This window comes from Tasmannia lanceolata, unplaced genomic scaffold, assembly GCF_043159265.1.
Source record: "Tasmannia lanceolata isolate RefF3 unplaced genomic scaffold, GAP_Taslan_0.1 ptg000023l, whole genome shotgun sequence".
Lineage (NCBI taxonomy): Eukaryota > Viridiplantae > Streptophyta > Magnoliopsida > Canellales > Winteraceae > Tasmannia > Tasmannia lanceolata.
Window position 1 is genome coordinate 7,316,915 of NW_027518700.1, and position 21,575 is coordinate 7,338,489.

Genomic DNA, 21,575 nt, shown 5'->3' on the forward strand with positions numbered 1-21,575 from the left:
TTCAAGCCATCATTTCCACCATTTTCTTCTTGTTTTGCCTTCTCCTCTCCTGCAATTTTTCCTTTGGTTTTACCATGTCACAGTAAGAGGTTCTTCCAGATCTACCGGCGGCGGCAATCGTTCCGGTGGTGGAGGTAAACTCCCTATCGGAGGAAGAAGGAGAGCATCACGAACTTGCCGAAGAACCGGTGGCAAGGCGGACATGAAGATCTAGAAATGGGAAATAAGTGGTGGTTAAGAGATCCGTTTCGTCGGCGGCGGTTGCTCCGGTTGTGAATTCTTTGGTGGCCGGAAAATGACTAAGGAGGGAGAAGAAGAGGAAGGCGGAATCCGACCAAGGTCCCTCGGTGACTGTAGGGTACCTCCCCTCTGATAGGGTTCTTGACTACATGGTGAACTTTATACAATCGCTGAAGCATGCTAAGACGAGGGGCTACGAAGTGGCCGAGCAACTTATCCTACTGGGAAGGAAGCCGTCTGACTTTAGGAGAGGATTGAGGAGCTGGAGGAGGAAAATGGAGCCCCGAAGGTTCATCTCCAGAAACTATCTAAGGGAGCCACATGTTAGAGTTGGTGCCCTAAAACCCAGTATATTTCGTATGTTAATCATTAAAAGTTTCTTTTCATGACATTTATGGGTATTAAAAGTTAAATATGTGTGATATGTTACTTGTTATTGACACGTATTTGTCCTTAGGTATCAAAGTAGGAAACGCATGCTCATGGATTCACAGATCGTAGGGAGCAAGGAGATATGGGATTCCGGTTTTTTGCAGACCTTAGTAGTTCCTAGTTGGGGTTGAGGTTTGACATCTCCTCATGTACACAACTAGCATTTATCTTGCCTACATGCACGAGATGTGAGGAGACTTATCTCAATCACTTGGGTAGTAAACCCTAAGCAAGATAGAATGGGTACGACAGTAAGATTGCGTACTGAACAAGATCACATTAGAATAGCTTGTGGACAGGAGACGGTTGAGCTATTCTACCAGACATGACCCTTTACATGTCCTTTAACCTGAGAGGTTATATTGGTATGTTGGCGAGTCTCTCACTGTTGGTCTATCTAACCGTGGTTCTTATTGGAGTCACCAAAGGGTAGTACTAGAGTGTTGGACAAACCTTCGAGGTCAATAGTGATACCCGACATGGAATTCTCCGCCTATTTAATAGGATAAGATCTACGGTTTTGGTCAGAGCAGTAGGCCTATAAAAATACATGGCCATGTGGATTTGATAAAATGTTTATCAAAAGGATTTCACAAAATAAGTTTTCTTTTGAAATGGTTCTAGCAAATGCATTTGGGGGTGTACCATGAGTGAGCCCAGGGGTAGTCAATGCCCACCCCCGTAGGACTCAACTCGGTAGATGTGGAATTGGAGGAAGAACTTGCATACTTGATGTGATTAGGGGTATGATGACTTGGAGGAAGGCCACTGACTCAATGCAGTTGTAGCATTAGCTACGGAGCAATAATCACAGTGGGGCCTACTTGTGGGTTTTGCTGGATCTATCGTTAAATCCCTGCTACGATCCAACTCAATACTCGATTGATCTATTATAATCTATTGGATAGAGGTCCCGCATTTATTTAGTTGCTCATACGAACTAGTTTCGTGGCATTGGATGCATTGAAATGTTATACACAATGTATATAGTGTACATGCACTATGGGATACATTGGGAATACCAACATGGTTAAGTATTAACCATAAGGATATATTGGGAATATCATAAATTATGTTTGAGCTTTAATCCTATTGGATAGGATTGGATTGAATTAATTTAATTAGGGGTAAGATGATCCGATGGTTATCTTCAGGGTTATGTCTCGATGTGGGCCACCGACCTAATGCGAGCATAGTTTAGCTACAGAGAGAGATCGCAGTGGGGCCCACCATAGGGTTCTGCAGGATCGACCGTCGGATCCCTGCGACGATCATACTTATAACTCGAATGACCCGATAACATCCAAAATGATCAGGGTTCCGCATTTTATTTAGTTGCATCGACGGATATGATCCGTTGGATTAATGTGGGTATTGATTAAGTATATATATATATATATATATATATATATATATATTGATATATGTATATATACGTGTCTTTGTTAAGTAAATAACAAGAGACAGTAAGAGAATTTTTTGAAAACAAATTGGAGCCGAAATAACTCCCATTGGATGTGAGTCATTAATTAATTAAAATTTAATTAATTATTTAATTACTATACATTATTATGTATTATTAATTTGATTAATAATAAGCATGATAATGTGTAATCTAAATGAGAATAGTCATTCCCAAGCCGGTTTTGCAAAAGTTACGGAATTGTAACGGAATTGGGAATTGGGATAGGACTACACATTTGGATAAGGTTTGTGGGGCCCACAACACTCACAAATCAGTTGGAGAGTTGGGGAAAAGAGTCCCAATTGCTTAAGGACTTTGAGTTGCACTCAAACTCCTTGTTGGATAAGAATTACTAAATTGTAGGACCTACAAAGCAAGCAATTTGTTTCCAACACCAATTCTTAGGACACAAGGCAACAAGGGTTGGAGAGAGACTTGATACACGTTCTACCATGTATCTTAGGTTTCCCCACATAGCCTTGGATGTTTGGGATAGTCCCAATGGCTCGAGGAGTGTCAATTCAAGTTGGTTTCTCAATTGGACAGGAACTAGGAGAGAGAAACAAGAATTTATGAAACCAAAACTCTATTTTCTATAAATGAGAGAGGGCTGAACGAATTTTGACGTGAGGAATACTTCAAAATTCGTTCTCCTTTGCTTCCCCCCTTGGAAAATTGTTTTTCATATATCTCTCTCTGTATCCAATTGAAAAAAGTTCAAAGAGAAAGGCTTACAATCAATTTCTCTATTCTCTGTAACAAAGGTACTGATTAGATCAGACCTTAAAGAGGTGAATAAAAGCTATTCACATCCACAATAGTCCGAGCAAAGAAAAAGAATCCATCGGTTTCAACTTGTGGGGTTCACGGCATTTAGAACAATCTCAACTTTTCAAGGAGTAGATCTTGATTTCTTCTTCAGAGAGGTATTTCTTTATGTTTAATTAACATAATTAACTAATCTAAACTCTAGGATCTTGGGCGATTGCAAGATCTAAAAGAATTTTTTTAAGTTCTATGTGTTTTTTATTCCGCTGCGCATAGCGATCTTGCCGGAAGGGGATAACCTGCCTTCAATCGCAATCGTTCGAGGAGTAGATCAAGCAGCGTGGTTTCTTGATTTCTTCTTCAAAGAGGTTTTTCTTTATGTTTGATTAACATAATTAACTAATTTAGACTCTAGGATCTTGGGCAATTGCAAGATCGAAAAGAAAAATTTAAAGTTCTATACAATTTTTATTCCGCTGTGTATAGCGATCTTACTGAAAGGGGATAACCTTCCTTCAGCCCCAACGATTGTAACCGCCGCCCGCTTCGCCCCACGCGGGAAAAATTAAGGCCACGACTGGCGTCGTGGACATCATGGGTCTCCCCACCTATAAAAGGGCATCCACACACTCTAGCAAAATGATCCAATATTTCCCCCATCTTGCTGGTAATTTGTTATGGCCCTCACCCCTTCTCATCGTCCTTTTGTCTGAGCAAAGAAAAAGAATGCATCGGTTCAATTTGCGGGATTTGCGACGTTCTGAATGATCGCAACCGTTCGAGGAGTAGATCAAGCAGCGTGGTTTCTTGATTTCTTCTTCAAAAATGTATTTCTTTATTTTTGATTAACAGAATTAACTAATCTAGACTCTATGATCTTGTACAACTGCAAGATCGAAAATAAAATTTTTAAGTTCTATGCGATTTTTATTTCGCTGCGCATAGAGATCTTGCTGGAAGGGGTAACCTTCTTTCAGCCTCCACGATTATAACCGCCGCCCACTTCGCCCCACATGGGCAAAATTAAGGGCATGACTGGCGTCGCGGACATTGTGGGTCTCCTCACCTATAAAAGAGCATCCACACACTCAAGCAAAATGATCCATTATTTCCCCCATTTTGCTAGTAATTTGTTATGGGTCTCACCCCTTCTCATCGTCCTTTTGTCTGACTTGAGTGTCGAAGTGGCCGCTAGGAGCCACAACTCCGGGCCCATTGAAGCTTTTTCTGTGAGCACAGGATCACAGCCTCCACCAAGTTAGTACGTGCAGTCAAATTTTGGGCACCATCAAAAGCTATAACCCTAATACCTCAGACCCCCATTTTTTTCTTAAACAAGAGTGCTAGGGGTACCTCATCCTGTCTTTTTTTTCGTGTTGCTTGTTCCCCGACCCTCCTTCTCGGGTCCCCTCTCATAGTTGGGCCTACGAATGTTCCATGTAATATTTTTTTTTAAGATTTCCAAACATGCCCTTGTGGTTTTTGGTTGAGAGTTTTTTACCTGAAAATCATTTAACAAAAAAAGACGGTAACAAACATTGTAAATTTCATTTTTCAGGAAAAGTTACGTGTTAATTCTGTTCATTTATTTTACGGCTTATAATGGATTATTTTAGTTCAGAGGCTTTTGACAGAGTGGTCACACGAAGAAGACCAACCCTCTCTCGCTCATTCCTCTTTTCTCTTATTATATTATTATTATCATAATCTATCTCTTCGCAATTCCTATCATTTTATCTTCTTATAAGGGGTTAGTGGAGAAGGATTTCGCCGAACTTCGGCGGATTTCACGAGTCCAGCATTAGTGGCATCCGACTTTTTGTCTGTGCATTAAAATTCGCAATTAGTGTCAAGCTCCCAAAAAAGGAGAACTTGGTTCTGCGGGTTACTTAAAGTCACGTTGAATGGCGCAAAACGTTGAGACTTAAGTCCGCCTAAAACAGTTCGAAGTTAAAATCCACTGCTACTATTAGGGGTGCAACTCGAGTCGGGTTTTCCAAAACCCTACCGTATTCGAGAATTCTTTCGGGTCGGGTCTATTTTTTTTACAGGAAAACCAGAGATTCCTAAACCCGACCCTACCCAAGATAGTTTCTTGGGTTGGGTCGGGTTTTTAATTTTTAGCGTAGGATAGTGACTAATTTTAAAGATTGTAGAAAAAAAAAAAAAACCTTCACAAATTTTTTTAAAAATTTATGTCATCAATTCTATTACTTTGAAAATGACACTATATTTTCACATAACAGACATGATCACTTCAATCAAAACAATTGTATCAATATATTGGAAAATAATTTTCTCTGTTATTTAATAGATATTTAAGAAAGTCAAAGTGCACTAATATGAGTCGGGTCAGGTTTCGGGTTTCATTTCTTTAAACCCGACCCGAGACCCATGATTACTATACCCGACCCATGTTATTTTCGGGTCGGGTAAAACCCGAGTATCCGACCCAAGTTGCCACTAGGGGTGGACATGGTTCGGTTCGGTTCGGTTTTGGGGTATACCCAGAACCGAACCATATATAATCGGTTCCCTGAAATTGGAACCGAACCAGAACCATATAAGTTTGGAACCGAACCGAACCAGAACCATATATAATCGGTTCGGTTCGGTTCGGTTCTGGGTTTACCCGATCTTCATCAAATCAACGGAATTTCTTCACAATAGTTGTTTGAATGTTTGGTTTTCTTTTCTTGAGATAGAATAATTTTTTGTTTCCAGCTTGTCATCATCATTATGGGAAAAGCAGAGCACAAAAGTCTCTAATGAAATGATGAATATGACTTTGTGGGGGCGTTATACAAACTACTCTCATAATATTTTACTATTTTTAAAAGCCTTTCACTTTCTTCTTACACTTACAAAAACTTTCAAGTTAATATTAAAAACAAAAAGGATTCCCACATCTTCTTTCCTGCCATTAAAATATTAAGGCTTGTTTGGTGAGATTAAAAATATTTGGGCAAGTGCTGAGATTAAAAAACTTGTTTTCCTGACTAAGGGTTTTAAGGTGGGTCGGTTCTTGGTTCGGTTCTCGGTTCCGGGATCCAAACCCAGAACCGAACCGAATTTCCATCGGTTCCAGGTTATTAGAACCAGAACCGAACCATATAACTATGGAACCGAACCGAACCGAACCATATGTGCCGGTTCGGTTCGGTTCCTCGGTTCGAACCGGAACCATGTCCACCCCTAGTTGCCACCCTAGCTACTATCATCTTACAGCCCTATTCTCCCGAGTCATCACTCATCTCTCACCCCCCCCTTGAGAAAACGCCCAGCCCTAATCTCGATCCTTGCCTCTCTGTTTCTCTCTCCCCAACATCTGTTCGTCTTCCCCACCGAAGAAAAAGTTATTTTCATCTCTCTCTCCCTCTCTCACTTGCGATTTTTTTGCCCAAAAAAGGGTTTTTTTCAACCGAGACATGAAAGGGTTCTGGTTCTCTAATGGGTTGATCTCTCTCTGGAAATGAAAGGGATTTTTTCAATCTGGACATGAAGCGGATTCTGGTTCTGTGATGGAAGGTGTTCTGTAATGGGTTTTTTCCACTATTTGCAAGACTAAACCCTCCTTATTGATTCCAAAATTCAAACCGTAACTCCGATCGCTCCCTATCCCACTTTCCCCATCTAAACCCTAATTTTGGAAGCACTGGGGGCGAATCAGTCTCATCAAAGCCCGGCAGCCTCAAAGGCGGGCTTGGGATTCTGGTTCTTCTTCCGCCCTAATGCGCGTCCAACACACTACCTTGAATTTCTCCCTCAAATGGATTTTGTAAGTCGCCATGCTTCATCCACCACTGATCACCACCAACCCTCTTCAACTGAGTCCTCCTCAAGCGCTCCCACAATCGAAGAACTCGAGTATTTGGCAAGATATATGATAGTAAAACACTCTTGGCGTGGGCGGTATAAACGAATTCTTTGTATTTCTAATGTAGCAATCATAACTTTGGATCCATCAACATTGTCTATTACGAATTCATATGATGTTGCGAATGATTACGAAGGGGCAGCGCCCGTGCTGGGAAGGGATGAGAATTCACAGGAGTTTACGATAAGTGTGAGGGCAGATGGTCGTGGCAAGTTCAAAGCTATGAAATTTTCGTCGAGGTCTAGGGCAAGTATTTTGACTGAATTGCATATAATTAGATGGGGTAAATTTAATGCCATTGCGGAATTTCCTGTACTTCACCTCCGCCGGAGGACTTCCGAATGGGTTTCTTTCGTAAGTTTTTTTTTTTTTTACCTACTCAATTGGAATGTTTCAGTTGTATGTGCATTCAGTTATCGCAAGATCATTTGATCTTGGTTTGTATTGAATTGGGCTCTGTTTCTTTCGACATAAAATCGGTGTAAAACAAATTTTACACCCATTTTTTCACTTTAAAATAGGAATAAAATTTATTTTAGGACAAAAGAAACAGAGCCCTCGAGGAAGCCAGGGCTTGATTGTGTTATCCCAGTTGGCCCTTTTAATTAATGTAAGACATGGTTAGTGAAAGTTCTTGTTTTACTTGACATGCTCAAGCATAATATTCTTTAGTTATTTTATGAACAAAAAGCATCAGTGTAATATTAGGTAATCTTACTAATGCAAATGTACCTATCTCGAGCCAACTACTTTCATGTACTCCAAGAACTAATCTCTAAAGTCTAAACACTCTTAACCGGTTAAAGATTCCATGAATCCTGGCAATCACAAATGTAAACCAATTAAATACTGTATTTGATAGGTATTAATAATAAGAATGTGTTTCATTTGTCCTCAACAATAGGACCCACTCAAACAATTGCAGCTTTAACTCCTGTGTGCCTGGCTGAAACTGACCTCTAACGTTATCTCCATGGATCTAGTCTATACATATAAACGATTACGTGGATCCTTATGGAAAATTGTATGGGAATATTTTGCCATGAATCCCTTATCCATAGTTCTGAGTTCAAGTTAGACATCCAGAGAGCTTTCAACTCTTTTCCATCCCTATTAAGCCTCACTAACTTCCCCTTGCACCTGACTTGGTGATGCCATCATATATGCAAAATACAAATGCATTTCCCCCATTAAACATCACATTTGATATCTTAAGTTTAATAAACTTGCTGTCTATGTGACTGGGAATGAGCTGTAACATTAGGCTGGCAATCTGCCTTGATTTCACTATGCTTTCCCATTAATAAATTTTGGTTTGAGCATTATTGACAATAAATGATGTTCTCTGTAGAAACTGAAAATCACTGCTGTTGGAGTGGAACTTCTTGATGCACAATCTGGAGACCTGCGTTGGTGCTTGGATTTTAGAGACATGGATTCCCCTGCCATTATACTTCTTTCCGATAGTTACGGGAAGAAAAATGTTGAACACGGTGGATTTGTTCTTTGTCCCTTATATGGAAGAAAATGTAAAGCTTTTGTAGCCGCCTCAGGGACCACAAACACTGCCATTATATCAAATTTGGTATGTTCAGCATCTTTTTATCGATTCTACTTTGTGATTTGTGTAAATCTTTGTTTTATTTGTGTAACTTTTTGTTTTATTTGTTTAACTCTCTGTTTTTGGTGAATAAACACCCATACATATCATCATTGAAAAAAAAACACCCACAAATATTGCACTTATTTACTTATATGAGAAATACATTTTAGGCCTTTTCAGGATTGTGTGGATTTGTCTAGTGTTATGTTGCTTTCTCGAAAAGTTGATCTTTTGCACTTGTTTCTTTACCTTCTGTGCAGACTAAAACTGCAAAATCGACAGTTGGTTTGTCGTTGTCTGTGGACAGTTCTCAATCATTGACCACTTCAGAGTTCATTAAGCAAAGGGGTAGGTACTTGGAAACAGGCTTTTTAGCATCTTCTTGATCTCTTATCTTTTTTTGTGTGTTGAATGTGAACTCTTTATCTTTTTCTTTCATATTTAATTTGATTTCGTGAATAAATTTCTCATGATACATGTATTCTAGACCTAGTTATATACACTCTCAATTGTTTTGTTTCTGATTTTATATCATGCAAATGAGAAGCTATGTGGCTTATTTTAATAATCCAACAATGTCCAAAGGCTTGTCATCCCTGATGCTGAATTCTGTGTCATGGCTTTTATTTTGTGTGCATTGCAATTCAAGTTTGTCAGAAGAATTGGCAATTTGCATCCATTTTTCTGTGTGTAGAATGCCTAAATTTTGTAATCCATAATAAATCAAGAGAGTATATTGAAAAAGAAAATAAAATTTATTTGTAATTTCATAGTATGGGTATTGTGGAAGAACGAAATTTGCGGGTATTCAAGGGATTCACGAAGAGACCTCATTTTCTGTACAACAAGGTAATAGCTATTACCATTTCTTGGGTGAAAACCCTCCCATGCTTTAGATTCGTGTCCGCCCATGATTTATGGTATGGATGGAAGGAGACTTGTTGTGGATCAAGCCATGAACCCAAGATTGTCAAAGATTAGGAGCCCCCTACCCATGGTTTTCTGAAGCTTAATTTTGACGGGTCTAGCATGGGGAATCCTGGACCTTCCGGTATTAGAGGGTTCTTAAGTGATGAACATGGAGCTTTGAAATGGGCCTTTGTGGGTCCCATTGGATCTGTAGATGCAAATGAAGCTAAATTGCACTCCATCTATCAAAGAATTAGGATTTTTGTGAATGAAAATTTGAATAAGGTGTTGGTAGGAGACTCGCTTAATGTGATAAGATGACTTAATGGCTCACATGCCGTTACATGGAGATTCGCCACTTATTTCTATGAAATCCAAGACAGGATAGGGGATGCATCTATATCCTTTCATCATGTTAGGCGGTCAACTAATGGAGTGGCAGACAGGTTAGCCAGAGATGATGTCTTTAGGGAAAGAGTGGAGCTTTGATTTCCTTCCCCCATGACCATAGCAGGGCTTGTATTCGTTTTTTCTCTTCCGTTTATATTGTTTGTTTGTATTGACCTCATCGGTCTTTATAATGAAATCGCTTACCATTCCAAAAAAAATAAAAAATAAAAAATAGTAAGAAACAATTGAGACACTGAATGCAGGACCAGTGTGGATTTGAGTGGGAAAGTGTAATACAGAGACATTGTTGTTTTCAGTTTCATATACTAGTTCATACTCCTGCATATGCTTATATATGGGCAGAGTTATGGTGTTGTTGTTAAATCCATGCGAATTGAAGGACGCAGAGAAGAAGAGAAGAGAGAAGATGAGCGAAGCATACAAAAACCATACAAACTGCTTGTGGAAAAAAACAAATGAGAGAATGTGAAGGCGATGAATCCGAGGAGTCAGTCAGAAATATTAACTCTCATGAGCTATGCCTCTGGCGAGGAGCTTCCCCGTTCATAAATCCTTCACAAGAACACAAGTAGAGGCAAATACAAGTTACAATGGGATGTAAACTGAGAAACATACAAGAGTTTTCACTGAATACTGTGCACAACATATACACACGGGACACTGAAGGAAACAAAAGAGGTGTAAATGGGGGCATAACCAACATGTGTTATGTGAAGGGAAGAACCATCACTCATAATGAGAGAACAGCTCGGAGTATGACTTGGTTGGCCGGGAGGGTTTATGCAGCACAAATTCAGAGAGAGGGGAGAAGGGGGGGGGGGGGGGGGTGGGGGGGGTCTAGACATTAGGAGCCTTATGGTGGTGAACAATGCCTTGCTTGGAAGGTGGGTTTGGTGCTTTTGGGAAGAGCAGGATCATCTTTGGAGAATGCTCATTGCTTGGAAGCTATGATTCATAGAAACTTGATGCACATAGAATAGCTGTGTGTCGACACGTGTCGACACGGATATTTGTCAAGTATTGAAAGGTGTGTTTCATTCTTTCAGTAAGCGCCCTAACATTCGTTAGTTTGCTTCTGTTCTTCTAATGTAAGTAATATAAGGGTGTTTGAATTTGACTTCCTTTTGAAGTGGGCTTAGTAATATTTAAAAGTTATTATAATTTGACTTCACTTACTATTTTGGTTATTTAGCCTTTAGGGTTATGTCTTACATGCCTTGCATTTTTGGTTATTTAGCGTTTAGAGCTTTTTCATGCATGCCACATCGGTTTTTATATTATTGTGGTATTGCTGCAACTACTTTGGAAACTCTGCATAAGAAAATTGCTTGGTAAATTGCTGCTGCTTGAAGCCTTTCAAGGGGATACTGTTGTTACTTGAAGTTGAAGCTGTTTGTGAATCTGCTCCAAACCTTGCTATTGCTGCTTGTTTGTGTATGTTTCTCTTCTTCTTCCTATTCTTGTTAATGCTGCTTCTTCTTCTTTTTCCTCTTTTGTTTTTATTCTTTTTTTTTTTTGATTCCCCGTCTTTATTTTCTTCTTCTCCAATAAACTGTAATTTCCACTATTTTCTCCTTTCCTTTTTTTCCTGGTTTTTTTGTTTATTTCTTTCCATCTTGTTCCTTCTTTCTATTATTTGTCCCCATTTCTAAATTTTGGGTGGTTTCCATGTTCGACAGCCTATGTTTTTGTCAACACGCAACACGTGGCTCTATGTCACAAATATCGTTCTAGGGAATTTCTCGGCAAGGGAAAATCTCGAGATAGATTATATATTTTTTTCAGATATATGTCGGGAAAAAACCGATAAAAATAAAATTATTTAAAAAAATATAGATATATAAAATTTAGGAAAAATTATTAAAAAAATGCAAAGTTTATGCTAAATTGTGAATAAAAGGTAGATATTTAAATTTTGTTAAAAAAGGGCTGTCAGGTGAGAGAGTATGAGTTTTAGGACAAATATACCCCCACTTTCATTTTCCCACCATTTTTTATGCTCTAATCCCTATGTTTTTTTCAGCTACCCACTTCACGTTTTTCTTTCTTCTTCCCTACTCATCCAACGTGAAAAACACCCAGTGCAGCCATTGCCATCCTTTGGAAGCTCCAATCCCATTGTATTTTGTTGGAAAAAAACACCATTACTTGTGACAAATTTGAACTTGGGTGATAAACATAGCTCCAAGTAGGTCCATGCTCCTCTACTTAAATAGGGTTTAACATTTTATGAAGGTTTTCATATTTTGTTGGGTTTTAACATTTTATGAAGGTTTTCATGTTTTGTTGGGTTTTAACATTTTATGAAGGTTTTCATTGTTTTCATTGTTTTGTGTTGAAAAAAACAGAGAAATTACCCAAGTTGTTCTATGTTGGTTGTATTCTTGGGTTTTAAAAGAAAGTTAGAGCCACCATTTTCTCTGTTGGAAAAAGACCATTACTTGTTTCTATCCAATTTGGTTCGTACTGGTTCCGGGGTAGAAAATGTCGCTCCGTACTGGTTCCGGTGTATAAAATGTGGTTCCCCAGTGGTTCCGAGGTATAAAATTTGGTTCCGTACTAGGTTCAAGGGTATAAAATGTGGTTCCCTAGTGGTTTTGGGGTATGAAATGTGGTTCCCTAGTGGTTCCGGCGTATAAAATGTGGTTCCCAAGTGGTTCCGGGGTTGAAAATGTGGTTCCCTAGTGGTTCCAGGGTATAAAATGTGGTTCCCTAGTGGTTACGAGGTATAAAATGTGGTTCCGTAATGGTTGCGGAGTATAAAATGTGGTTCCCTAGTGGTTTCGGGGTATAAAATGTGGTTCCCTAGTGGTTACGAGGTATAAAATGTGGTTCCGTAGTGGTTGCGGGGTATAAAATGTGGTTCCCTAGTGGTTCCGGGGTATAAAATGTGGTTCCCTAGTGGTTCAGGGGTAGACATTTCAAAACAATGAAAGAGGGGCTGTCAGGTCTTGTCAGGGACGGGAAATGACAAGAATACCCTTCTCTTTTAAAAACCATCTTTTTACCCATCTCTCTCTTGTCGGGTCTTGTCAGGGACGGAAAATGACAAGAATACCCTTGTCTTTTAAAAACCTTCTTTTTACCCATCTCTCTCTCTCTCTCTCTGCAGGAATTTTATATGTTGCAAACAGTGGGGCTCACTTCAAAGGATGATCCAAACCGTTCATTTGTTGGACCATGACGTATATAGGATGTACCCGCATATCTCCATATGAAGATCCTAACCCTCCATTTTGTACAAGGACTGTACACATCCAACTTAACCCCTAATGTTTAAAAAGTTACAAGTAAACCCCCTGTGGTTCAATTTGTATAAGGTAGGCCCCCTCTTTTGAAACACTGTCAATGCTAATGAAGACCCCATACAACCCTCCAAACCCCATACCCGAATCCAAACACTACCAAAAACATAGTGGGCCCACATTGTTTGGATCATCCAAAGCGTTTATTTGATGGGCCCTCACATATATAGAATGTCCATTCTACTGGACTCCATTCGGAAGTTCGAAATTTTGTTCGGACTTCCGAGTAGGGCTAGCAGCCGATGGTACGTCCTCAGATTGAAGGGTTAAGATGATCCGATGGAGCTGATTTTTTCGGCACACCTTATATATGTGAGGGCCCATCAAATGAACGCCTTGGATGATCCAAACAATGTGGGCCCACTGTGTACCTCGGAACCACTTGGGAACCACATTTTATACCCCGGAACTACTACAGAACCACATTTTATACCTTGGAACTACTAGGGAACCACATTTTATACCCCGGAACCACATTTTATACCTCGGAACCACTAGGGAACCACTTTTAATACCTCAGAACCACTCTTGGAACCACTTAACACCTCAGAACAACTATAATATGGTTCCCAAGTGGTTCCGAAGCCTATGTAATGGTTCCAAAAGGTTTAAAACACTCATGATCAGTTTCAAAATACTATTAGAATGTTCCAATCACAAGTAGTACTCTTGAAACCATCATTTAGACTATTGGAACCACTTAACACCTCGGATCAACTATAATATGGTTCCCAACTGGTTCCGGAACCTATGTAATGGTTCCAAAAGGTTTAAAACACCCATGATCAGTTTCAAAACCAATTTCATACTATTAGAATGTCCCCATCACAAGTAGCACTCTTGGAACCATAATTTAGACTCTTCGAACCACTTAACACCTCGGAACAACTATAATATGGTTCCCAAGTGCTTCCGAAGCCTATGTAATGGTTCCAAAAGGTTTAAAACACTCATGATCAGTTTCAAAATACTATTAGAATGTCCCAATCACAAGTACTACTCTTGGAACCATCATTTAGACTCTTGGAACCACTTAACACCTCAGAACAACTATAATATGGTTCCCAAGTGGTTCCAGAACCTATGTAATGGTTCCAAAAGGTTTAAAACACTCATGATCAGTTTCAAAACCAATTTCATACTATTAGAATGTCCCTACCACAAGTACCACTCTTGGAACCATAATTTAGACTCTTGGAACCACTTAACACCTCGAAACAACTATAATATGGTTCCCAAGTGGTTCCGGAGACTATGTAATTTTTCCAAAATGTTTAAAACACTCATGATCAGTTTCAAAACCAATTTCATACTATTATAATGTCCCAATCACAAGTAGCACTCTTGGAACCATAATTTAGACTCTTCGAACCACTTAACACCTCGGAACAACTATAATATGGTTCCCTAGTGGTTCCGGGGCCAATGTAATGGTTCCAAATGTTTAAAACACTCATGATCAGTTTCAAAACCAATTTCATACTATTAGAATGTCCCCATCACAAGTATCACTCTTGGAACCATAATTTAGACACACTTGAAGCTATATTTATCACCCAAGTAGTTTAGTAAGTAATGGTATTTGTTTTGGGAAATGTTGTCTACACTACTGTATTTTGATGAGGGCACTCCTCACTTAATTAAAAGTACGGTATGGCCACATAGGATGATCCAAACCGTCCATTAGATGGGCCACAGCCTAAATGGGTTGTGTCCCAAAAATCATTTCCATGGGTTGATCCTAACCCTCCGATCTATAGAGGGTTAGGATCAACCCTCTAACATTCTGATCGGAGGGTTAGGATCAACCTATGGAAATGCTTTTTGGGGCACAACCTATTTAGGCTGTGGCCCATCTAATGGACGGTTTGGATCATCCTATGGTGCGGGCCATACAGTACTTTTAATAAAGTGAGGAGTGTCCTCATCAAAATACGGTAGTGCGGATAACATTTCCCATTTTTTTTCCAAAGAACAATGGCTGTTTTTTACGTTGGCAATGGCTGTTTTTCATCAACCCAGGTATTGGCAATGGCTGTTTCTCACGTTGGAACTTGCTTGGGGAAGAAGAAAGAAAAGAAAAGGTGGTAGGTGAAATTGCTTAGGGATTAGATCCTACATAGTTGGTGGGAAAAAGCAAAGGGGGGGTATTTTCGTCCTAAATGGTCTATTTTCGTACATGACAGCCCTTTTTTTATAGATTTGAAATGTCCACCCTTTGTTCACAATTTAGCATAAACTTTGCATTTTTTTAATAATTTTCCCTAAAATTTAAGAAAATGTGAAATAAAAAAATTGGGATAATATCATATATTATTGCTATATTTTATGATAAAAATGGAAATATCGCTATATTTTTAAAATCTCAGGATTTTGTCGTGTTATTAAAATGTCGCGATAAAAACACGAAATTTTGAAAATATCGGAGATATTTGTGACATAGGTCTGGCTTTGGTGCGTGATCCTCCTTGGATGAGTGCAAATTTCAGGGTATCACTGTTTGTAGAAACATATTGAAAGGGTTCGAGAGTTTCCCGTTAGGGCTTCGATTTGGAGTGGACGATGTTCCCTATCACTTTCTCTAAGAGGTATTGTTTCCCTCCCACTGACAAAGAATGTTCGAGTGTCACCCGACAAAACCATCATTGTGCTGCCAATGTCTAATAATGATATTCCTCCTCTTACCTATACTGTTTTACTAAGAAGTGTAAGGCATAGTGGTTTGGTGAATAATACCGTATTCCTTGTTGAACAAATCAAACAAGTCTAAGACATACTCACCACCTCTGTCAGTCCTAAGACCTTAGTCTTCCTATTCGTTTAGTTTCATACTTTACATTTGTATTCCTTGAACTTGTATAAGGCTATTGGTTTCCTATCGATGGGGTACAAATATGTAGCTTTCCATTATCGTATGCTTCACAGTGACTGAAGTCTTCCCATGTGACACCTTTCATAACACCCTCATCAATTAGTTTTTATTCCATCCTTGTCAATGTGCCTAATCTTTGGTTGTACATTTATAGTGTGGGGTTCCAAGTTCAAGTGATTAGAATCGATTAATGGTTCTATAAGATTATTTCCAGAGTTTCCACACATGCTTTCAACTCCTTTGCTAGTAAGTTCTTCTTGTTAAGGTGATCCTTAACAAGTGTTCCCTTAGACAATTTCTCCGTCAAACATCCAGTTCTGAGTTACTGACACACGCAGAAAATTATCTTCTAGGGCAGTCGACATATCCTTTGCAGTAATACTATTCATGTTATTATAATACATTTGGGACTGTTAAGGAACCAAAGAAAAGGAAACATTTTTTATGGGAAGAGGATGATGGTCCACTAGAAATAGAATAGAATATTTAAGTGACTGCCAACACTCACTATCTGCCCTTAAGCTAGGCCCATGTTAGCAGTAGAGAATGGAAAAAAAAAAGAAAATAGATGTGGAAATTTATGTGGTTGCGGAAGAGGAGGCGGGTGGGGTTGGCGGGGGGTGGGGAGGTTGAAAGCCTTCGGTGGAGGATCATAGACGAGAGGAAAGATGGGTGAAATATTATGGATTGAAAGTGTATGAAGGAGGAGAAGATGAGAGCTAGAGTTTTTGTGGGGACTGGGAAAGGAAGAAAGGAATATCATTTTGGAAAGATTGGAGAACAACTGCTTATTGATGTTCATCTTGCGTGTTGATGTTCATTTAGATCGCCTTGCTCTGATACCATGGAAATAATTAAAACTTGATATAATAGGAAGAGGGTTACTGAGAAGAGATGGTGATATTTCGTATCGAGGAGTCTAAACTCAGTTTCTTCATTAACCAAGTATAATTATAGTATTATACTACAGTTAGGTCAAATAACCAGAATACTCCTCGATTGAATTTCGACCACCTTTAATAGTTATGAAGGTAGGTTTTATGAAAATAGAGAAAAGGTCGAGGAGAAATCCTAAAAAAAGAGGAAAAGGTAAGGCAAAGAAAAACTTTAGAAGAAAGATTAGGGTTTGAAAAGAGAGAAAATGGGAAGTTTGAAGAAGAGGTAAGATATATTTGAGTGGGAGAGAATGATCTAAAGTATGAAATCAAGGGGAGGAGATGAGTTGGTAATGAGCACACCTCTATGTGCTTGCAAGTTGTATGTCCTGTACAATGTTGAAGGTGGGAGGAGAGATGATATGAAGACGAATATTTGTTATGACAAAACAAAGGTCAAATCGTCAAATGGTCTATTTAAGGGAGAGTACAACACATCTATGAAGTGTCTAAACTCTCAACTACCCTCACATGCATATTTACATTCTAACACTAAGAAGTGTTACTATTATTGCTCTCTTGATATGTTGTAAAAAAGCTAAACTGACCCATGAGCAACATATGCAAGAAATTAAGTGTGAAGGAATGTCTAACAACTCATTCGATATTGGGGACAAGCTTCTCTCTTCATAGTTTTGTTGCTTTGGTTCTTTCTCTTAAAAGTGCAGTTACTTGTAATTTCTGTTAGAAAATCTCTTCTAGAACTGCTTCACCCTCCAATTTTTTTTCTTTGAGGGAGATCTTCCCTCACAAATACCATTCTTTTTGTGACTCCTATATCACATATATGTCCAAAAATGATTTGGGAAATGCAGCAGATCAATTAATTAACCGTTGAGTGATCTATCTAGAGAGGCTCGATACACAACACAGATAAAAGAAAAGGAGAATAGAGCTTATCAAAGTAAAGAAAGACACACACACACACACACACACACACACACGCGCGCGCACACATATATGTATCTGTCACAAATATTGTTCTCGGGAATTTCTCGGCAAGGGAAAATCTCGAGATAGATTTTATTTTTTTCAGATTTATATCGGGAAAAAACCAATAAAAATAAAATTATTTAAAAAATATATAGATATATAAAATTTAAGAAAAATGTGAAATAAAATATCATAAAAATATTGGGATAATATCATATATTATTGCGACATTTTATGATAAAAATTAAAATATCGCTATTTTTTTTAAAATCTCAGGATTATGTCGTTTTATCAAAATGTCGCGATAAAAACACGAAATTTTGAAAATATCGGAGATATTTGTGACATAGAATTATGTATATATGCAGACACACACACACACACACACACACACACACATATATATATATATATATAATAGTTAAATTCCTTTCCGTTTATTGCGGAACGAACGAAAAATCTTGTACTGTTTGTCAAATTGGTACAAAGGAAAATAGCAAAACATTTTAGCCAAGATTTCATTTTGTTTCATCCAGTTCCGGCCCGTTCTGTTCGTACCAGATGAAACATGGCAAAACACTATTCTAGAAATCGTTCAAAAAACTGGAAAAATTCTCGATTCGCCATTTTACAATTTTTTTATTTCCTCCCATTTAGCCTTATCTAGAGACCATTTTTTATTTCCGCTCCTTTAGCAGGGGCTAAAGGGGCGGCAATGGGTCTGTGGAAGTTGGAATCTATAATGTTGGAGATGCTCGACCTGATAACACCCCCCACCACAAAAAAAATAAAAAATAAAAAATTGGCCTTATCTAGCAACTATTTTATAGTTGATTTAAGTACATTTGTTGTCTTTTTACCTATGATGACACACTGAATTTATTGCTGACACGTGTCATGCGGTGTCCGACACGACACGTGTGTCTAGACGTGTCAACACTCCTTTCGACACTTGTAAATGTGTTACTAGAGTGTTAGGCTTAATGTAGGTGTGTCGACTCATCTTGTACCGTGTCAAGCGTGACATTTTGTTTTATTATTGAGGTTTTGTCGTGTCCGATGCTGTGTCCCTGTCTCTAAAATTTGGAGGTTTTGTCGTGTCCGACGCTGTCTCCCTGTCCATACCCTTCTAAATGAATTTGAGGGTTAAAAGTTGATGGTAGATGTATCTTTGAAGGGGATTCAAAATTGGTTATAGCATGGGCCACCGGGGCGATGATGGGCCCATGGAAGTTTGAATCTATAATGTTGGAAATGTTTGGCCCGTGCGAACTAATCAAACTTCACTTACGACGTCAATGGGAATCGGGATGGTGACACTTTGGTTCCGCAATGGTTCAACTCATGTCATTTTGCAGAAATGGAAGGCTGTGGGTCGTGCTAGTTATCTCTCGACTTTTTCAAAAATATCAAGATTTTTTCATAAAACGACAAAATCCAAAAATGATCCCAATATTTTAAAAAACTACTACAATATCTTCTTATTTTACTTTTTTATCATGAAATATAACAAAGATATCAATTCAAGATATTTTTGTTTTCCTAATTTTTTCTTATATTTTTTTGAATGGCAAAAACCCAAATTTTTTTTCGTTACATTTCTTACATTTATATTTTCATAAATTTTATTTTTCAAATTTTTTCCTGATATAAACCCAAAAATAACAAAAAGTTTAAAATATCCCCTGATACACGCTTCCAGAGAAAATACTCAGACAAATATTTTTGACTAAGGTCTTGAGAGTGTATTTTGATGATCACACTCCTTACTTTATTAAAAGTACGGTATAGGCCGAACCATAGGATGATCCAAACCGTCCATTAGATGGGCCACAGCCTAAATAGGTTGTGCCCCAAAAATCATTTCCACAGGTTGATCCTAACCCTCCGATCTATATAGGGTTCGGATCAACCCTCTAACATTCAGTCCCTCACTCCTCACTCTACTAACGCAGGGTAAGTGATTATTGATATCCGATCTATATAGGGTTAGGATCAACCTATGGAAATGATTTTTGGGGCACAACCTATTTAGGCTTTGGCCCATCTAATGGACGGTTTGGATCATCCTATGGTGCGGCCCATACCATACTTTTAATAAAGTGAGGAGTGCGATCATCAAAATACAGTAGTGCTGATAACATTTCCCTGCAAAAAATACTGCAATATCTTCTTATTTACTTTTTTTTATCAATATAACAAAATATCATGATCAATTCAAGATATTTTTTGTTTTCCTAATTTTTTCTTATATTTTTTTTGAATGGCAAAAACCCAAATTTTGTCCTACATTTCTTACATTTATAAAAAAGGGTGGCACAGTGCACGAGGCTGCCGCCATTGCAGGGTCTGGGGAGGGCTAGATGTACTCAGCCTTACCCCTGCTTTGCAGAGGGGCTGTTTCCGTGACTTGAACTCGTGACCACCAGGTCACAATCGAGCAAACTTACCGTTGCGCCAAGGCTCACCCACTTACATTTCTTACATTTATATTTTCATAAATTTATTTTTCGAAAATTATATAAACCCAAAAATAACAAAAAGTTTAAAATATCCCATGATACACCCTTCCCGTGAAAATACTCAGACTAATATTTGTGACTAAGGTCTTGAGAGTGTCTTGGCTTGGCAATGACATGGGCAAAATAATCCTTGCTTGTGCTGGGAAGGATGTAAATGCTAACACTATTTAGTCTAAGGTTGCTGCATTCTGAACAGGCAAAAACCCTTGTCTGCAAATGCTAACACTATTCAATCCAAGGTTGGTGGATTCTGAACAGATAAAAACCTTTGCCTGATGTGGACACTTGGACCCGTTGGATTAAAGGGGGACTTTTTAGTGTCATATGGTGATTACCGAAGAATGTTCTGTTGCCTTGATGCTTCACGATAGATTTCTGAGATATTGATTATCTTGTCATCTTTTGCCATTGTTCTTGTTTGTCAAATCCAGTTAATACAATTTTAAGTGGGGTAAACTGGCAAATAAGAGGGGCTGTTTGTGTACAAGAGCTCTCTTAGACCGCATTACACAATTCCCTTTTTGATTTTCAAATCCATTTCCACTTTTTAAAAGGGGGAAGAAGGAAAAACAGAAAATGAAGAGTACGGAATGCACTACACCTCTCGGATATTACTGCCTGTAGTTTCTGACTTGGCTCCCAGATAAGAAACTAAGGCGCATAATCTATTTTGAAGGTGTCGAAGGTACAACGCTGTCGGCACTGGATTTTCCTTTCTTCATTTACATGCTTACATTTATAGATTAGGCTTGCTGTTGTTTTTCTTTCATTACTCATTATGAATCTGTTATATCAAACTAAGGCGCATAATCTATTTTGGAGGTGTCGAAGGTACAACGTTGTCGGCACTGGGTTTTCTTTTCTTCATTTACATTTTTACATGTTTAGATTAGGCTCGTTGTTGTTTTTATTTCATTACTCATTATGAATCTGTTATATCATTGTTTTTTGTTTTGACTAGCCATTTGTTGCATCATTGTTGAACAAATATAACAACTGGTTAATTTTGTTTTCTTCCTGACAGAACTTGTTTGAAAGTTGGGCATTTGTTGCATCATTGTTGAACAAACATAACTGTTAGTTACTTTTGTTTTCATCAATACATAACTTGTAAGAAGTTCTCATTCTGGCAACTTGAAAGCATAGCATTCAGGTTTTCACCCAGTCACATCAGAACAACCTTATATTTTTTGTTCCCTTTGGTTAAGCATATAAGGCACTGAAGATTCCAAAATGAAATTTGTATCAGTTGTGCCTCTTTGTTTAACCCAGTACTAGCTTTAGGTAAACACTTGGTAGGCAG

At 38.4% G+C, this 21,575-nt stretch overlaps 1 protein-coding gene across 2 annotated transcripts in view; it reads left to right on the forward strand.

Annotated features, from left to right (window-relative positions):
* Positions 1-6,138: 6,138 nt before the first annotated feature.
* GRV2 (DNAJ heat shock N-terminal domain-containing protein) overlaps positions 6,139-21,575 on the forward strand; it is an 82,417-nt gene continuing 66,980 nt past the window's right edge. Inside the window, exons 1-3 of one of the 2 annotated variants that reach the window (XM_077366841.1) lie at positions 6,139-7,136; positions 8,134-8,367; positions 8,646-8,733. In XM_077366841.1, coding sequence (XP_077222956.1) covers positions 6,675-7,136; positions 8,134-8,367; positions 8,646-8,733 — 784 coding nt within the window. In that variant the 5' untranslated portion in view covers positions 6,139-6,674. The remainder of the gene's footprint in view (positions 7,137-8,133; positions 8,368-8,645; positions 8,734-21,575) is intronic. The other variant, XM_077366840.1, reaches the window with a different exon arrangement.